Genomic DNA, 20117 nt, shown 5'->3' on the forward strand with positions numbered 1-20117 from the left:
GTTTATTCATAATTTAGCCGAAATGAGCATGTGTTGTTTTTGTTGGTGGGGGTGAGAATCTGCCTTGTTGATTTCCTGGCAGTAACTGACCTGCAGGGCAAGTGGAGTTACTGACAACTATGTTGCAAAACTATTTTTTGATATGCTGACTCAGCCTAAATTGCTTAATACATCCTGTTCTCTGTGAGGGCTGTGATAGAGTTCATTTTTATATTCCCAGTGAAAGTCAACAGATACTATGACACAAACTGGGATTTTGGAGACACTTCGTGAAGCCGTACAGATTCCAGGTTCCTACACCTTTTCCAAAGCCAAGTTCAATTACTATTCAAGCATTTTAAGCACCTTACAGCTGGATAAATTACATTATGTACAGTCTTTAGTATACGCAGGGCTTTTTAAGAGTAAACTTCAAGCACTTTCAAGGTACCTAAAGCAAGAATTTCCAGACTCTCAAAGCATTCACATCACATCTAAAGCAGGCGGCAACCTCCAGGTCTGAGCAGGGAGGCAAACCAGGAAGTGCCTTAAGCTGCATGCTACCGAAAATTCCAGCAGGGGGCGCTAAGATTGGCTGAAAAAACATTTCTTTCCTTTGATTTCAATGCAAAATGAGAAAACTTCTCATTTATACATTCATTAATTACCTCAGAATTTTTTTTAGAGCATTATATTCTCAATCGCTGGTAAAAAATCTTCAAGACAATTTGGTAATATTTATATGTTAATAGTGTAAATAATGGCCCCATTTAGAAGAAAATAGAAGATTAAGAATCATATGATTTGGGGCGGGGCTACCTTTGATTGACAGGTCACTAACAAGACGAGCCGTCATCAGGAGAGAAGCAGACCAATGCGTATCCACGGCAACGTGTCAATTAAGTTATATACAACGTTATGCAGATATAAAAAAGGATGTTTAGCGGTTTGGTCTCATAACTTTGACCCTTTCACTGTATTTTCACTTAATGAAAAAATGTTTTGTTCAGCGTTTGGTTGGACTAACAGACACTCCAACACACTTCAAACGGGTCACAAACCAACGGGTGACGTCACGGTGACTACGTCTATTATTTATACAGTCTATGATCTAAAGTATTCCTACAAATGCCACTGATAACTATTCACTGTTTGTTTTGTGTCCATGGTAACTCATTCAATTCCTTTACTTTCTCACTAAGGGTTAGGGTCAGTCTGGGGTAAATAAATATGACAACAGGATTGTTCCATTTCAAAATTTAAAAGATTTGTGGTGGGAAAAAATGTTGAAAATCAAGCATTCTCAAGGACTATATTCAAATCCAGCATATTCCTGTCCAGAACACGAAGTGTGCCGTTCCTCACGTACACACACTTCCACAGTTGACCCTCATGTGCACCGGCATAAATCACAAATTGTCGGTACTCCTTTTTGTGCTCCATGCGTCAGGCTCTCTGGGCGATTTATAATGGCCCTTAATAAACTGCAGTGATTCAACTTTACATATTTAGATATTTTGGAGCAGTGTACCACTGCTGCTTCATATATTTATAAAATGTCGTTAAGTTTCATAACTTGGCGGAGCTGCTCCACTGAACACAATCAAACAAATGAGCTTCTCAACATTGAGGATGAGCAGCTGGTGTAGTGACAGGACGTCATGAACACCAAATAAAAAGCAGAGCCCGCACAGCAGTTTTTTTCACAGGCAGAGGTAGAGAATGGTCACGGTGTATGGCAGGTGCTGACAGACTTCATGGTGCATTCAGGTGCACCTCGAAAAAACAGGATACATGCTAAAAACCAATACAGAAAGCCCAAGTGCCTTACTGCATTATATTCCATTATATTGTTTTTAGGGCCGGGACTCGATTAAAAAAATTAATCTAATTAATTAGAGGCTTTGTAATTAATTAATCGAAATTAATCGCATTTTAATCGTGTATAAATATTTGACCTGAGAACAGTGAGAAGTAATTTTTTTCACATGGATTTTTAGTATACCATTGAATAATGACTGAATACATAAGCTTAAGCAACAAAAATATTGTTTATTTTTGTTCAAGTCCAACAGACCAGTGCAATTTTTGCCATTAAGTGTAGCAATAGCATATTTATAAATATAGTACATTTCATAAATTCAGGTAGCCTATAGGTAGGTAGACCTTCTGTAAACTAGAATACTTTGTTTTTTTAAGTAAAACACAATCCACGCTAGCTACCACACTAGCTGCTAGCTGCTATATGTTTAGCATTGAGGTGATACTTGAGGCTTGATGTGCTGCGGTGATATGTGAATTCCTTGTTGCATAGCAACACAACCATGCTCTTATGGACGCTTCCATCCGTTGTTTTTTAGTAACTAAATGTCCCATCATCCACGGGGCCAACCAAAGGTCTCATCAGCTTCTTCCTTCATGTTCACTGTGGTTTGTTGTTGTCTGAACTCATCAACGCTAGTTGGTGCTCCAGGATAATCGGTCCGCCTGAAACTCATCCAGTGAGAAACGTTCCGCGGTGCAAAAATAAGTGTGATTAAAGTGCGTCGATTTTTTTAACACGTTAATTTTTGTGTAATTAATTCATCTTAATTAATGCGTTTAAGTCCCGGCCCTAATTTTTATACCTTGAATGTTGTGTTTTCCTTATATCATGGGTCTAAACTCACTGCCCGCAGGCCAATTGCGGCCCTCGTGATGATATTTTGTGGCCCCCACCTTGATATGAAAGTTTAATGTGAGTTTTATATGAATGGCACTTTACCGTGTTGTGTGTGGAAGGTCCCTTTATTGCGCAAGCTGGAGCTTTGTTTCACTTCTGCTGTGTTGTTGTTACCAGAAAATGTGGAAATGTTATGTTATGCAGAACTGGCAGGATGAAAAACAGCTTCTATCCTTGGGTTGTCGGAACTCTCAACACTTACACAGGATAAATTAATTAAAATGTGCAATAAAACGGACATGTGCAACACATACTCTACCTCATCTATAAATTTGTAGCATTTTCAGCAGTCACTTATTTATCTTTATACTTATTTATTACATCACATGTCCTTGTTCTTGTTTAGCTCGGTATTTTTAAATGTATTACATGTTGTTTTGTGTTATGATTGTCTTAACTATGCACCTCATGCAGTGGCACTTTCTATTCCGTTGTATAGTTGCCTATATAATGACAGTAAAGGCTATTTGATTTGATTTAACTCAGAACAAATAAAGACACATCCACCCCCGACCCCAGGAGGAGAACACTAACACTTGTGTTTGTCCACTTCAGGCACTGTTCGTCACCATGACAACACCATGACAACATAACCGAAACGAAGTAGACTTTATCAAACGATCTGACTTTGTCTGTATGCAAATGAGCGCATATTTGATGAGATATGACCTCATTTGCATATGTAAACATTAAAATACAAAAAACATGCAATACATTTTTTTCTCATCTTAACATAAGTAATCAACTGAGAAAGTTTCATGATGATATCTATTATTTAGTTTAGCTTATTATGCTAATTATGCTAATTGCCCAAAGTGCAACTTTTAGCAACCAAGTTAAATTCCATCCATTAGGCCTATAGATGACATTTCTGCGATAAAAATTTAGGGTACTCAACATTTCTGGGTTTACTATTGGGCCTATGGGGTTTAGGACTAGACTTAAGCCACTCCTCCTGTATTTATCGGAAATAACCATTTTTAACATAGGAATAATTAACTGTAGGATACTGTAATCTTAGTTATGAGTGAAGTGATGAGTAGTGAAAACTGAAATGGTTAATTAATGTTATTTTGACACATGTGTACACATACTTCATGCCACCCTTCAATAAGTCTTTGCCCCACAGTAAAAACATCTAGACACGCCCCTGTACAGTTTGCCAAGTGCTTTATACACAGTTACCTATAACAGCTATTCTCAACCTTGGGGTCGGGACCCCAATTGGGGTCGCAAGATGATTTCTGGGGGGTCGCCAAATCATTTTGGAAGTCAGCTCTGTCTCCACTTTGTTAAAGTGTTCATGTGTTAATGTGTTTTAGTCTTTTTGGTAATTTCATGTCTCTTTTTGGTAATTTTGTGTTTTTTTTGATCATTTTGTGGTCAATTTGTGTCTTTTTTGATCATTTTGTGGTCAATTTATGTCTTTTTTTGGTCATTTTGTTTCCTTTTTTGGTCATTTTGTGTCTTTTCTTGGTCATTTTGTGTCTTTTTTTAGTCATTTTGTCTTTTTTGGGTCATTTTGTTTCTTTTCTGCGTCATTTTGTGTGTTTTTTGGTCATTTTGTGTATTTTTTGGTCATTTTGTGTCTTTTTTGGTCATTTTGTTTCCTTTTTTTGGTCATTTTGTGTCTTTTTAGTCATTTTGTTTGTTTTTTGGGTGATCTGAACTGTGCGTGTGAGACTGTGTTCAGTGAGCGGGGGTCGCGGACAACATGCATGTTAAATTGGGGGTCGTGACTCAAAAAGGTTGAGAACTACTGACCTATAAAGTTGGAATCATTTTATTTTCAGACACAATCATCTGTTAATGGTGGTTTCATCTCCATTGTGATATGTTTGGAAGAGATTGATTAATAAAGTTTTGAGAAGATAAACACTTTATCTGTCAAGAACAAACCACATTGTCACAATCATTTCATGGAAAGAGTTAAAAAATATTTTATTCCAACTTCAAGGGTGACCGTGTGTATACACTGTGAACAACCTGTGGCCAGCGTAACTAAGTACATTTACCCAAGTACCTTTTTCAGGTACTTGTACTTTACTTGAGTTTTTCCATTTATGTAGCTTTATACTTCGACTTCACCACATTTTAAAAGCAAATATTGCACTTTTTACTCCACTAGATTTAGCTGCCAGCTTTAGTTACTTTTAAGTCAAGATTTAACACAAGAAATATGATCAGTTTTAAATATTTAGGCACTATTATTAATTAAACCACATAACAGTGTATTACATAGTTCAAATTAGCCCTACCTTGACAACATTAAAATACTGCTTAAATGCATCAATAGTAATTATCCAATCATTTACATGCAATATATCACCTATAGCTTATACATACAAATCTGAGTGGGGACAATCTGCATAATGAGTAATCTTACTGATGATACTTTTTGATTCTGGTACTTGTACTTAACCCTTAGATGCACAACATGGTCTAAAGTGACCCGACTTAGTTTTTATATTCTTTATCTTTGCAATAAATTAATTTCATCATTCAGTATTCCAGGTTTTCCTCAAATAACTTGTTTCTTATCATCATACATCCTAATTTTTTGTTTTCACTTCTTACTTTTTGAATAAAAAAAAAAAAACATTTTTGTACCACTACACTTCTAATGCACAAGGTCATTTTTGACCCATGTGTGTAAACTTGATGTAATAATACAAAAACCGTGTTTCTTCATAAAGTATGAAAGGGAAAATGGCTAAAATGATCTGCTGTAATAAAAAAAAAAGATATTCAAACACACAGCCAGCATGAAATAACATGGGAAATGAATGGGGGTCATTTCTGACCCATGTTGTGCATTAGAAGGTGTTTATATGTTGTATCAAAGAGTTAAGTAAGGTTTTGAATGCAAGACTTTTATTTGAATTGAGTACTTTGACAGTGTGGTATTCATAATTTTTCAGGCTTTTTCAGACTAGAACTGTATTTTTATTTTTATTTTTTTTATTTGTATAAATCATTATGTCATTATTATTGCCTTGGTCATTATGATTATTTTCACCTTTTTTTTTTTGCCTAACTTTGTATAGCAGATAAAAATCATGAGAACCTTAATAATAAGGTGTCACTGTTTTTTTCTTCAAAATACTGCTAAAACATACTGCCAAGCAGGTCATGACAACGTTTTCTACACCACCAGCCTTCATTTTATTCATTTTTTAAATCAACTTCCATGTTTTATGAATATCCTGTATATTGTATGCCTAGTAACAGACATTAACCTCACATTTCATGTAAGTAAGGTTTTGAATGCAGGACTTTTATTCAAATTGAGTACTTTGACAGTGTGGTATTAGTACTTTTTCAGGCTGAATGTGTGTTTTTTAAGAACCAAGTTCATAATCTTGATTTAAAGACCCATTGGACATGTATTACACACCTCAAACACAATAGGGGACTTTTAAATAAATTATCTGATTACTCTTTACACCACTGTGTGCAGCTGGATACTCCAGAGTAATATTAATATATTGTGTACACTGTAATAAATTATTCTGTAATCATTTTATCTTACTTAATATATTTGATACAATGTATAAAATATAAATGTGTCCTTGATTTTGAGGCAGTTGTTTAAGTAACTTTAATATAAAAATGTTTGAGATAGAATCTACTTATTCTGATCACATTAAATATAATCTTTATGTGTATGTAATTCTAAATCAAGAGACTTTTGAATGAATCCAACACAATAGAATTAGTCTGTTTTTAATTGACAGGCACTTCCTGCTAAGTTGTTATTAACTCTTGTAGCGTAGTTTTTTGTATTATTACATCAAGTTCACACACATGGGTCAAAAATGACTTTGTGCATTAAAAGTGTAGTGATACAAAAAAGGGTTTTTATTCAAAAAGTAAGAAATGAAAAGAAAAATGTAGGATGTATGATGATAAGAAACAAGTTATTTGAGGGACAACCTGGAATACTGAATGATGAAATTAATTTATTGCAAAGATAAAGAATATAAAAACTTATTCGGGTCACTTTAGACCCATGTTGTGCATCAAAGGGTTAAGTACAAGTACCAGTATCAAAAAGTATCATCAGTAAGATTACTCATTATGCAGATTGTCCCCACTCAGATTTTTATGTATAGGTTATAGGTGATATATTGCATGTAAATGATTGGATCATTACTATTGATACATTTATGTAAGCAGTATTTTAATGTTGTCAAGGTAGGGCTAATTTGAACTATGTAATACACTCTTACGTGGTTTATTTAAATCATAGTGCCAAAAAATAAAAAACTGATCATATTTCTTGTGTTAAATCTGGACTTAAAAGTAACTAAAGCTGTCAGCTAAAACTAATGGAGTAAAAAGTGCAATATTTGCTTTTAAAATGTGGTGAAGTCGAAGCATAAAGCTACATAAATGAAGTACCTGAAAAAAGTACTTGGGTAAATGTACTTAGTTACACTGGCCACAGGTTGTTCACAGTGTATACACACGGTCGCCCTTGAAGTTGGAATAAAATATTTTTTATCTCTTTCCATGAAATGATTGTGACAATGTGGTTTATTCTTGACTGATAAAGTGTTTATCTTCTCAAAACTTTATCAAAAAGTATCATAAGTAAGATTACTCATTCTCCAGATTGTCCCCACTCAGATTTTCATGTATAGGCTATAGGTGACATATTGCATGTAAATGACTGGATCATCACTATTGATGCAGAGCTCCTGTGGATGCATCTGTGCGCAAAGCCAGCGCGCACAGCTGCGGTAAGACACCCACCTGCAGCACGGTCTTAATGGTGACAGGAGACACGATAGAGGTGCAGATCTTCTCTCCGTTACGCACCTCCTGGCCCATGACGAAGAGCATCGGCGTCGCGAGCGCAAAGGACGCGATCCACATGGCGCTGATGAGCTTCTTGGTGCGGCTGCGGGACATGATGCTCTTGGCTTTGAACGGGTGGCAGATGGCCATGTAGCGCTCCACGCTCAGGCTGGCGATGTTGAGCGCGGTGGCGTACGAGCAGCTGTCCCGGAGGAAGTAGTAACCCCTGCACACCGCGTCCCCGAACACCCACGGGTGGTGGAACCAGATGAAGTTGTAGAGCTCGATGGGCATGGAGAGCACCAGGATGAACAGGTCGGAGACGGCGAGGCTGGCCAGGTGGTAATGCACGGTGCTCTGCAGGTTCTGCAGGGTCTTCTTGGTCAGCAGGGTGTACAGGGTGATGGAGTTGCCCAGAGAGCCCACAGCGAACAGAGCCGCGTAGATGACAGTGACGATCACCCTGGAGTAAACGTCCGTGTTCACCTCCAAGTCCTCCTCCTCCTCCTCCTCCGTCTTTGAAGCGGCGGTGTTGTTTTCTAATGGAAACAGTGAGTTATTCCCAAAAAGTATCTGCGCCAGCGCGCCCAGGTCGCGCCCTGGTAGCGTCAGGTTTAAATCCATTCTGCCTCTATGTGTGTAAGCATGGACACATAAAGTATGACTGTTTAAACTGAGTGGACATTTGTTGACTTTCACTTAGTCATCAGCCGGAGTAAAACAGCTCCAGTCCCTGGGAGTCGGAGGAGAGCAGCTTTTATATTCGCCACGACAGGAGGCGTGATTATTACTGGATGCGCTGCGATGACGCACAGTCATTCAATGAGAGGACCTCCTGCCTTTCTGTCCATTCATGTTTCACCTTGGAAACCAAAAATAACACGAAGGACAAACAGATGGAAAAGCATGGGCATTTAATTCCAGGCACACTTTATGAGAAACTTGTTTTTGTATATGAGAGACTGGAGAGGTGGAGGCTCCAAATACCTCAACTCTCTTCTGCTCACTGAACCTGACAGTAGATGAGTTAACCTGTTGGGTTAAAGCTCCTGTCATAAGTCAGATCTTTAAGTTATTTTATTTGTCAACCTCATTCATTCATCCGAGTCAACTACACTGTAAGAAAAGATTCAGGCGGTTAGTGAGTATGACGCTTTTCCAGCATAAAAAATACAATTTGTTACATGTCCATTGTTTTATTAAGTTGACTTTCAAAGAAGTTGATCAAAATTAAAAATGAAGAAAGATGTCTGAATGAAACTTAATATTGTATTACAATATGTCTGTCTGACTGAAGTGAAATAAGTTACTTATACTCAATAAAATTTAGGTAAAAATTTGCATGAACTTTGTTGAGTAGAAAGAAAGTAAAATAAAGGAGTTATAGCAACTTAAATAGAGTAATTTGACCACTTATTAACACTAAAACGTTGATATAAAAATTGAGTTCAACATAATGAAGCTTGTAGAGGAAAAAACAAATCATGTTGGTTGTACTAGACTAATTGAGCTAATTGAGTTAGTCCAGCTATAAAAGTCTCATGGGAAATAGTCAATAATGTCTTAGTTGGAATTACTTTAAAAGATTTTTGTGATTTTTGTGATTTTTGAGTGTAGGCTCAAGTCACTGCCATGCTATGACTTGTCGAAACATGGATCTTTTAAGGTTTAACCAATTAAATAATAATCTACTTTACTTGAGACAATCAGTTTCCAAAACTTTAAGCACAGTCAACCTTTTACAATTTACAGTGTACACCTAACATATGAAATCCCTGTCATCATTATGGTTATTATTTAATTATCATTAATGTAATGTATGTGTGAATATGATTTGAAAAGATATTAAAATAAATTCCCTGGCTGGCAACCATACGCCTAATAAGGTGAAGGTGATGAGGAGAAGGCTGCATATGACTCCTGTTATATACATGTATAGGTATTCACAATGTAATATACATTGTTTATAGTATATGTATATATATAATTATTTATAATATTTGTATGTGACTATATTGATTATTCATATATGTATGTATATACTGACCCGTTAAGGGGTAGGACTAGATACGTTTTTTTTACTTCTTCCTACCCCCTTTCGAGCTTGTTTTTTTTTTCAATTTTTTTGCTTTTTTGTTTTGTTTTTTATTTTTTCATCTATTAATATTTAAACTTGTTTTTTTTATTGCTTGCGTGTTCGAAATAAAGACAATCAATCAATCAATTTTAAACTGAACACTCCATATCTCCTCTGTGTAACAAGTGAAACTTATTAAGGGGGACGTATCCATTACTTTTTCCAGATTTTGATCCAAAGACCCTGCACTGTAAAAAAAATTCTGTTGCTTTTACAGAAAAAAAACCTGGCAGCTGTGGTTACCAGAATAATTCTGCAAAAAATACAGTACAAATGTAAACAACTTTACAGAACAACTTGTAAATTTCACTGGTATTCAGTGTACAATAAATAACTGAATGTTAATTCACTGGTATTAAATGCACAATAAGCAAAATCTGCATGTAAATTTTGCATAAATAATTAGTATAAAAGCAGCATTATCCTGTTAAATTAGCAGTAAAGGACGCCATAATCTACAACCTAATTTTTTTTTATTTTTAATTACTACAGTTTTAGGATGTAAAATTTACAAGTTGTTCTGTAAAGATGTTGACATATGTACTGTATTTTTTACGGAAATATTCTGGTAACCACAGCTGCCAGTTTTTTTCTGTAAAAGCAACGGGACGTTTTTACAGTGTCAGGTTTCCCTCCAGGGACTAAACTCTCACTGCATCACATCAGAAGCTCCTTGACAAACTCCTTCTAGTTGCTCCAAAGTGTTTATTGAAAAACTGGATCAAAACTTTTCCACCTAGTGACACCAGGGGGATCTTTGATATCCTCATGAAAGATTACAAGCTGCTGTAAAGGGAGAGGACGAGTTGTTCTTCATAGTTTGGACACCATTCCTAGATTATAAACCTGCAGATCTGAAAAATCTGCTGTTGACGGGCAGACAGTTCTCTGACTGGAACTCATGAATACATACTGCCGACTGGAGACAAACTAGAGCTGTATTTTTTTTTAAATTATTAATCATTATGTCATTATTATTGTCATGGTCATTATGATTATTTTCACCTTTTTTTTGCCTAACTTTGTATAGCATGGGGGGGGGGGTGTCAGTTTCTGTGTTTTGTATTGTTAATGTGTTTGAAAACAATAAAGTGTGTTTAAAAAATAAAAATAAAAAAAATCCTGAGAACCTTACTAATAAGGTGTCACTTTTTTTTTTCAAAATACTGCCAAGCAGTATATTTAATATCCAAAATCATTATCAAGAAAACCATGAAAATGTCTAGATATCAGCTCTTAAATTAAACTCTTATCAGCTATTTTTGTTGTAGTTGTTTAAACAAATGTACCTTTAGTTGTAGCAGGCATTAAAATGAACAAGAACTTGAAGAAAACAAGGGGTTAATCATTTTTTCCATGACTGTACATGGTTTTGTAAAAGTTGATGAACTCCAGTTATTGTATTCTGTCTGAGAGAAATTAATGCAGGAGGACTTTGTGTTTTTGTTTGTTTTCTATTTACAGAATGAATGACCTGTGCTGTGATTTGTGCATTATAAAATTATTGTGTTCTTCAGATAAACACAACATTGTTTTAGAATAATAAACATAATCAACTCAAGGTTTGGTGGAATTCATTGCTACACAGTGATGTAGTGGTTAGCACTAGAGGGTCACAGGTTCGACTCCTCTGTGTGTTCACATGTTCTCCCCGTGTCACTGTGGGTTCTCTGGCTTCCTCCCACAGTGCAAAAACATGCTGCTTAGGTTAATTAGTGGCACTAAATATCCCGTAGGAGTGAATGAGAGCGTGAATGGTTGTCTGTCAGCTGGGATCGGCTCCAGACCCCCGACACTTGAGTTTGGATAAGCGGTGAAGGATATTGAATAAATTAGATTTAAAAAGTAGATCAAAACTTTTGCAGCTAAAGTTTGTTTTGTACGGTGGCCCTGAAGTGCAAAACACAACAACAGTGTTTTTTGATTTGTTGTTGTGTTTTCTGTTTTGTTGTTGTGTTCTTTGATTTTGTTGTGTTTTTTGATTTGTTGTTGTAATTTCTGTTTTGTTGTGTTTTTTTGTTTTGTTGTTGTGTCTTTTGATTTGTTGTTGTGTTTTTTGATTTGTTGTTGTGTCTTTTGATTTGTTTTGTTTTTTCATTTGTTGTTTTCTGTTTTGTTGTTGTGTTTTCTGTTTTGTTTGTGTGTTCTTTGATTTGTTTGTTGTGTTTTCTGTTTTGTTGTTGTGTTTTTTGATTTGTCGTTGTAATTTCTGTTTTTTGATTTGTTGTTGTTTTTTGATTTGTTGTTGTGTTTTTTGATTTGTTGTTGTAATTTCTGTTTTGTTGTTGTGTTTTTTGTTTTGTTGTTTTGCTTCTTGATTTGTCGTTGTGTTTTCTGTTTTGTTGTTGTGTTTTTTGATTTGTTGTTGTTGTGTTTTTTGATTTGTTGTTGTGTTTTTTGATTTGTTGTTGTGTTTTCTGGGGCCATTATTTGAACTATTAACATCAAATTGTCTTGAAGATTTTTTACTAGTGATTGAGACCATAGTGTTGTCCTAAAAAATTCTGAGGTAATAAATCAAGTGAGAAGTTTTCTCATTTTGCATTGAAATTAATGGACAGAAATTTTTTGCAGTCACACTTAGCTCCCCCTGCTGGAATTTTTCGGTAAAATGCAGCGTAAGGCACTTCCTGGTTTAGATCAGTAAAGTGGAAGACCAGAAAACCCTGACCAATCACAGCAGACTGGGCTTTTTCGCTAGGGGTCTTAAAGAGACAGGCACTAAAACAGAGCATTTCAGACAGACAGTGTGCTTGTATTTTGAAGTTTCTACTAGAACATGTTCACATGCTATTTATTTTTCCTCAGACTATGTCCCCTTTAAAACTCAATGAAAAGAAAACCTTCAAGTTAAGAGACCAAGTACTGACGTGAATGGGAATCGATTGGAGCAGGGTTTTTCAATAGACAATTACAGAACACTGCCAGCACCACTGCTGGTTCTGTATGTTACTCATCTCTGTGCAAAAATCCATACAGAGATTTTGGATGGAGAATAATAAAACCTTCCAACAGTGCCCAAAACTTGACAGTGAAAAATAAAAAGATGCCTGATACACACTGGGAGAACACCGCTCTGACAAACTGTAAGTCTTGAATTGAGCTGAAAAATAAATCGAATGTGTGAATAGGATTTTGTCTTCTCATTTCTACCCGAACCGCCCAGCACTGCTTTGACCCCTGAGGGAAGTGAATGAGATAAGGAAAAACCATTAGTACAAAAAGACATCCTGTCCCACAGTAAACATCATATTTAAGGTACTGCAAATACACAATTTATACTATACATCCACTTATTCTTAACTGCAACTGGAAACGGGCCAAACTGTCACCAGCTGACAGTCATTATAAGTAATGCTATATGTTTTATTCCTCTGTGACAGCCTGTCAGCAAAACACATTGCACTGTGTAAGAGACAGTGCCCCGGGGCCGGAAACACAAAGAGATTTCCTATTCAAGAGGGACATTTCCTCAGCCTGAAGAATATCACCAGCAAAATAATGTTATTATACTGCACATAAACATACCCACGCGTTAATGTTTTTAAGTATGTGTGTGCCTAAATTGCATGCAACACACAGTATTAATAATCCGCGACAATGTGGGGACGCGTCCATGAAAAGAGTTGGAATTATATGTATAAAAGAACATTAACTTCTTGTGATGTTACACTGTGTGTGTGTGTGTGTGTGTGTGTGTGTGTGTTCTTGTACTTCCTACATAGTGAGGACCGGAACATGTTTTAAACCAACAGAGTGAGGGCTTTTTTGCGAAGTGAGGACATTTTGGCTGGTCCTCACTTCTTTAAAGGCTTGTTTGAGAGTTCAGACTTTGTTTTAGGGTTAAAGGTTACATTAGGTTTATGTTAGGGTTAGGCATTTAGTTGTGATGGTGAAGGTTAGGTTAAGGGTTAGGGTAAGGGGCTAGGGAATTCACTATTCCAATGAGGGTCCTCACAAAGATAGAAGTACAAGAATGTGTGTGTGTGTGTGTGGGAGGAAAGGAGGACCTGCTTTGCTACATTGGTCCCAGCAGTGGCAGCTGTGAAGTAACCATTAGAGTAACGTTTCCTCTCTGCCTGTCCAGTGATAATATTTCTCCACACAGACTGGATCATCATTAGCACTGAAGACACATCTTAACTGCAGCCTCCAACACAATCTGATACACTGTAGTGAGGTCCCATCTGTTGCCCAGCATAATTTCTTTACCCTTCTGGGTGAGAGAGGAGAAAACAGAGAAGAAGTCTGATGCACACAAACAAACACAAACACACAAAGAGTTCAGAGTGTCAAGGGGGAGGGGAGACTGTTGGAACACTGGCTGACTTGTAATCATAGACTGTATAAATGATGGACTTAGTCACCGTGACGTCACCCATTGGTTTGTGGTTCGTTGGAAGCATTGGGTTCAGCGTTACACTCGTCTCCATCTTGTTTCCGATACGGGGAGCAGACCATCTTTGGACTGTGGAGGAGGAGAGGGATCTGATCACTGACTACAGCCTCTCTACACCTCAACCTGACTGAGAGAAGCTGCTGCTAATTCATGTTAGCATTAATTGGGATGTTAGTTGTGGCAAAAAACAAAATGTTCGTTACTGACCTCAGAAAACTGATCAGCGACTCCTTGGAGTGTCTGTTAGTCCAACCAAACGCTGAACAAGACATTTTAATGAACAAAACATTAAGTGAAAATACAGTGAAAGGGTCAAAGTTATGAGACCAAACCGCTAAACGTCCTTTTTTCTATCTATATAACGTTATATATAACTGACACGTTGCCGTGGATACGCATTGTTCTGCTTCTCTCCTGATGACGGCTGACCTTGTTTGTGACCTGTCAATCAAAGGTAGCCCCACCCCAAATCATACAATTCTTCATCTTCTATATGGGGCCATTATTTGAACTATTAAATCAACATCAAATTGTCTTGAAGATTTTTTACTAGCAGTTGAGACCATAGTGTTGTCCTAAAAACAAATTCTGAGGTAAAAAATCAAGTAAGAAGTTTTCTCATTTTGCATTGAAATGGATGGACAAATGTTTTTGCAGCCAAACTTAGCGCTCCCTGGTGAAATTTTCGGTAGAATGCAGCTTAAGGCACTTCCTGGTTTGCCTCCCTGACCTACCCGGAGGTTGCCACCTGCTTGTAACACTTTGTTTGACCAGTTCAGAAAAGAGCTGCAGTTATGTCATCAATATTCTACACTCTGGGGTGAATTCATAAAGAATGAGCTGAGGCCGCTGGTAGCACCATGAATCACTTGCAACCGCTATCTGCCCCATCATAAGGTCCTATTCACTAAAGATATTGTGCTAATTATATCACAGTGCTGGTCTGGTCTCTTTTTAAAGATTGAGAGGGAAAGTTGCTGTTTTGTAGGCAAGAGACAGGGTTTTTTTTTTTGAGTAATATTTTTATTGCATTTTCCAACATAGACAAAAACAACACACTGAGGCCACAAATAACAAATATTGAACTACTTATTATGTAATACAGATAATACAATAAAAATGCTCTGTACCATTACGATTGACAGTGATGTAGCAAATACATATCTGGAAAGAAAGAATAGTAAAAAAAAAAAAAAAAAAAAAACCCCACCCCAAATCCAAAACAATTTTACAATAATCTCAATTTCCATTTTGAGACAAAATGCTGTTTTTTTTAAAGGAAAATTAAAAATAATAAGTATAAGTAAATTAATGTCCTGCCTTATAACCCAAAAACATCAGTTAGCCAGTTTCCCTCATTGCCATTCGTCATCCCTTTTATTACAATAGTTGTGAGTCTTTTACCTGCATATTTAAAGAAGGGTGCCCAGATCTTTAAAAAAAATCATCCATCTTACACTTAAATCTGTGTGTTAGATATGCCATTGGTAATAAGTCAAATATTACTCTGTGCCAGTCCCCAATTGTTGGAGCTGTATTATCAATTCATCTGAGCAATATTTTCTTTCGAGCAGCAAATGTGAGAATACTGAGCCTTCCCCAATGAGTCCCTTTAATATGAGGACTGGGTAAACCCAGAAGCAGGACCTGTGGATCAGCACCAAGCTGGACATTAAAAATCAAATTAAGTTTGCTAACAATTTTTCCCCCATTTTTTTACTCCTCAATATGGATTCATGACCAGATACAGTGCCTATAGCTTCCCACCTCTACTTGACAGAAGTGTGGGTTGTGAGGGGTGAAAGCCCTGAATAACTACCAATGTGACACATACTTGGGCTGGGCTTGTGCTGCTGTTTTTTTTTTTTTTAAGTAGATTGGACTCGGGCCATTTCACCAAAAAGATAAGTGTGTCTTCAGAGATAAGAGAGATGCAGTGTGTGAGTTTCTGCACAAGGCACAACAGCAATTCTCCATTTAAATCTCCAGTCAGACCAGTTGATTGGTCAGAACCTAACAACAATTAATGTTCTACACACACACACACACACACACACACGCACGCACACTGTAAAAAAATAATCTGTTTAATTTACGGTAAAATACCGGCAGCAGTGGTTGCCAGAACTTCACCGTAAAAATTACAGTGAGTGGATTTTCTATTCTAAATTTAAATGTAAATATCAGCAAAAAAAAATAATTTAGTCTGAATAATACTGTTATTTTTTAGGGTAATTGTGTCATTCATTCACACATCATGGTATTTCTCCATACATTTTGCATGAAAATGTTATATTTTACATAAAACCTCTGTGTTTCTTCCAGTTTATGACAGAAAAAAGTAAAAGTTTTGCGCTATTATTTGATTTACGGTAATTAAAAGTGTCTAATACAGTGATATACGATTTTTCATTTTATGCTCTATTTCTGATGTATTTGACAGTGTTTTACTGTTATTTCTACAAACCTTTTTTTACAGTGCACGCACGCTGATAGCCAATGTTTTGGCAGGACATTTATATACAACTCACAACATTAAAATGTATGCTGTGAACATTTACTCTTGATATGGTTCATATACACATACGTAAATGTGTAAAAGTATTTGGCAATATTTTGTAAAAAGGAAAAGAAAGAACTTAAATTTTTTTTTTAAATAATGCTTGTATTTTGTTAAATTCAGGTTGTTCTAGTCCTTACAGACGTATTATCTTCCTCAGTCCTCAATTAATGGAAATTTAAAAATGAATACCACCTTTTGACATTACAATATAGTTATGTTGGTTTTTTTTAATAATTGATAGAGCGGTACCACAAATGCAACAAAAAGTGTTACAAGTTTGATTCTGTGTTTAGCACATTTTTACACTGTGGTATTTGCGGATGGCAAGACACATTTTTGAACATCATAATTCCACAAACTGTCATACACATTTGCAGATCTTTTTTTAATTTGTGGATCAAGAAACAGATTTCTCCCTTCAGACTTCAGGCAAGGGGCCACATGACCAATAGCTCAAAGGATGCGGGGGCCGGACCAAAACTCTGAACTAAATTGTGCTCAATGTTAATGTAATCCCTTTATAAAAAACAGTAAATTATCTGGTTTTGAGCTGCTACTGATAAGAATACATGTTATGATAAGACTGTTAATGTGGAGTAAATCAAATATAGCAGTAAAAAGTAGTAAATACTCCAATCACTATATCACTTTTCCATTTATTTTAAACTGTAAATGACCTTTAGCAAGGTTCCTATTGGTGTTTTTGTATAGCTTGTTATTCATGTTTGGAAATTTTCTAGGTGTTTTACAATGTTGTCATGCTTTTATTTTGAAAAGGTGCCATCCAGTGTGAAACGGGTGCTTTAATTTTGAAAGGTAGTGACAGGAAATAACAGGTGGAACAGTAAAATGAAAAACGAACAGTAAATAATAATGAGTGTGTCGTAATTAATATAAAGTTGATATAAAGTATCAAAAAGGCTTCTATAGTGGCTGACAGGACACAAGGTTTGTTAAAGTTTATTTTCTTCTGTCATATAATATTAGTGGCTATATTGTTGTCTTAACTATAGTAAAAGTGCTTGTTAGCTCAAGTGCTAATGCTAATGTTTGTTATTGTTTTCCCTCCTCGTAGCTCTTACGGTGGATTCACAAGGTGACCGAGGAATGTCTGATTTTTTTTTTCATGGAGCGAAGATTTTAAATAAATCTTTGAACTATCAGTTAAAGAGTCGACCATCATTCAGCCAGGAATGCTACTAAACAGATTCAAATCACAAAAACAATATAGAGCATGTATGTTATGCAGTAAAACCAGTAATTTATTAACTTTATGCAAAAAGCAATACGTGTTTTTGACAAGGTATCGAGGTAACTCAGTGTATTTAGTGGAAGGCGTTTCTTTGCATGTGGGTATGCATGCAGGCAGATATACGTAAACCGCCTTCAAAATAAAAGCACTGCGGTTGTATTGATTTCTAATTTCTGGGTAAGCTCACGCAGGAGCGTGTCTATGTTCCCCAGTCTGTTACTTTTTCCACCATTACTGCCAAATTCCATGGCAAACAGGCCTATGTAGGCCTACAGGCTGCTGACGCACATATGCAAATAAGCCTAAACGAGGAAAGATTAGGTCAGGGGTGGCAAACCTGCAGGTCTCGAGCTGCATGCGGCTCTTGGGCTGCTCTGTTAATTATGTCACTTCATCTTGGACCAAGGGATCCTTTCAATGAATGTTAGTTCAATCAGTAATAATTAGGGCCGGGACTCGATTAAAAAAATTAATCTAATTTATTAGAGGCCTTGTAATAATCAAAATTAATTGCGTTTTAATTGCATATAAATGTTTGACCTGAGGACAGTGAGAAGTAATTTTTTTCACATGGATTTTTAGTATACCATTGAATAATGACTGAATACATAAGCTTAAGCAACAAAAATATTGTTTATTTTTGTTCAAGTCCAACAGACCAGTGCCATTTTTGCCATTAAGTGTAGCAATAGCATATTTAGAAATATAGAACATTGCAGACCTTCGGTCTCATCAGCTTCTTCCTTCATGTTCACTGTGGTTTGTTGTTGTCTGAACTCATGAACGTTAGTTGGTGCTCCAGTATAATCGGTCCGCCTGAAACTCATCCAGTGAGAAACGTTCCGCGGTGCAAAAATAAGTGCGATTAAAATGCGTCAATTTTTTAACGCGTTAATTTTTGTGTAATTAATTAATCTTAATTAACGCGTTAAAGTCCCGGCCCTAATAATAACAAAACATTATTTAATTTATAGCACACCCAGAGAGAGCAGGCTCCACCATGTTTAATTTCGCTTTCAACGTGCAATAGTTGAGGTACGTCGCGACACTCAACAAATAAAGGTTTAAGACAGGCATTTAGCATACGCATTTTTCCAAACAAAAAAGACTTGCAGCAGGGGGATTGAACCCGGGTCTCCCAAATGTCAGTTAGGGACATTAACCTCTGCTCCAACTCACCCAAATAAATGCTGAGCATGTTGAGAGTCTACCGTAAAGATTGATAGATTGCGGGGAACATAGGACCTGGGGAACATAGGATCCGGGGAACATAGGGCCCAGGGAAACATAGGGCCCAGGGAAACATAGGGCCCAGGGGAACATAGGACCCAGGGGAACATAGGACCCAGGGGAACATAGGGCCCGGGGAACATCTGCTTTAAACTTGGACACTATATATTAACATTATCTCTTTTGCATAAGCTTCTAGGTTGACATCAGCATCCTACTGAATTCACTGGACACAGCCAGGCCAAGTGTTCACCTCTTCTGTGTGTCTGCCTTAAGTGCCAAAATGTAAGTTTCTGCATATTTGGTGAATATACAAGCTACATTTCAGTGGTGATACATAATACATCACCCAGAGCATGCATGTCCTTGAAGATTGTGTATTTTCCACTGGCTGTGCTCTTGTTTTCTCAGAGTTAATACCAGAATTACGTGAATGTGGCTGAGTGAAAAATGGAGAGGCCAGACAGTCCATACATAAGTACAGAACATACAGTACAGTCCATATATAACTGGATTGTGTGTAAAACAATGAACATTCCTTGACTTGGTTTTCACCTGACAACAGCAAGATATATGGTTCTGTAGTGAAATGACTGAAGATCTGCTATCTAATCTAAATTCCTCATTTGCAGTCATTTCCTTTGCAGCTTAAAACAAACATGCCCTGCCTAGTACAGTTAATGTACACATCTGCAGGGAACACCCTGAACAAAAGGCAAAGTAAATGAGCCAAAAGCCAAATTACTAACGAAGATGAAACAAAATCAGCATGTTTCTGTTATGAGCAAAACACTTTCCTGCTCTACTGCTTGTTCTGCAAAACAGGGTTGAAAGATATAATTACTTTGTTTGTTTTGAGATTACATCACATTGAGTAACAGAACAATCCTACATTTCCCATATTTCAAAGTGATAGCATCTATCAAGCCACTTTCACTTCTGTCACACCCTTTGACCTGTCATGTCAGACATTTGAGCTGTATGGATGAGATAACATACATTTTTATCTTCCCCAGAGGATGACTCCTTTGT

General features: G+C 36.6%; 1 protein-coding gene across 1 annotated transcript in view; it reads right to left on the reverse strand.

Annotated features, from left to right (window-relative positions):
- ntsr1 (neurotensin receptor 1 (high affinity)) overlaps nt 1-9081 on the reverse strand; it is a 95919-nt gene extending 86838 nt beyond the window's left edge. The window contains exon 1 of the mRNA XM_059333508.1: nt 7460-9081. Within this exon, the coding sequence (XP_059189491.1) occupies nt 7460-8128 (669 nt within the window). The 5' untranslated portion in view covers nt 8129-9081. The remainder of the gene's footprint in view (nt 1-7459) is intronic.
- Nucleotides 9082-20117: the final 11036 nt, after the last annotated feature.

The sequence above is a fragment of the Centropristis striata genome, chromosome 5 (genome assembly GCF_030273125.1).
Source record: "Centropristis striata isolate RG_2023a ecotype Rhode Island chromosome 5, C.striata_1.0, whole genome shotgun sequence".
Lineage (NCBI taxonomy): Eukaryota > Metazoa > Chordata > Actinopteri > Perciformes > Serranidae > Centropristis > Centropristis striata.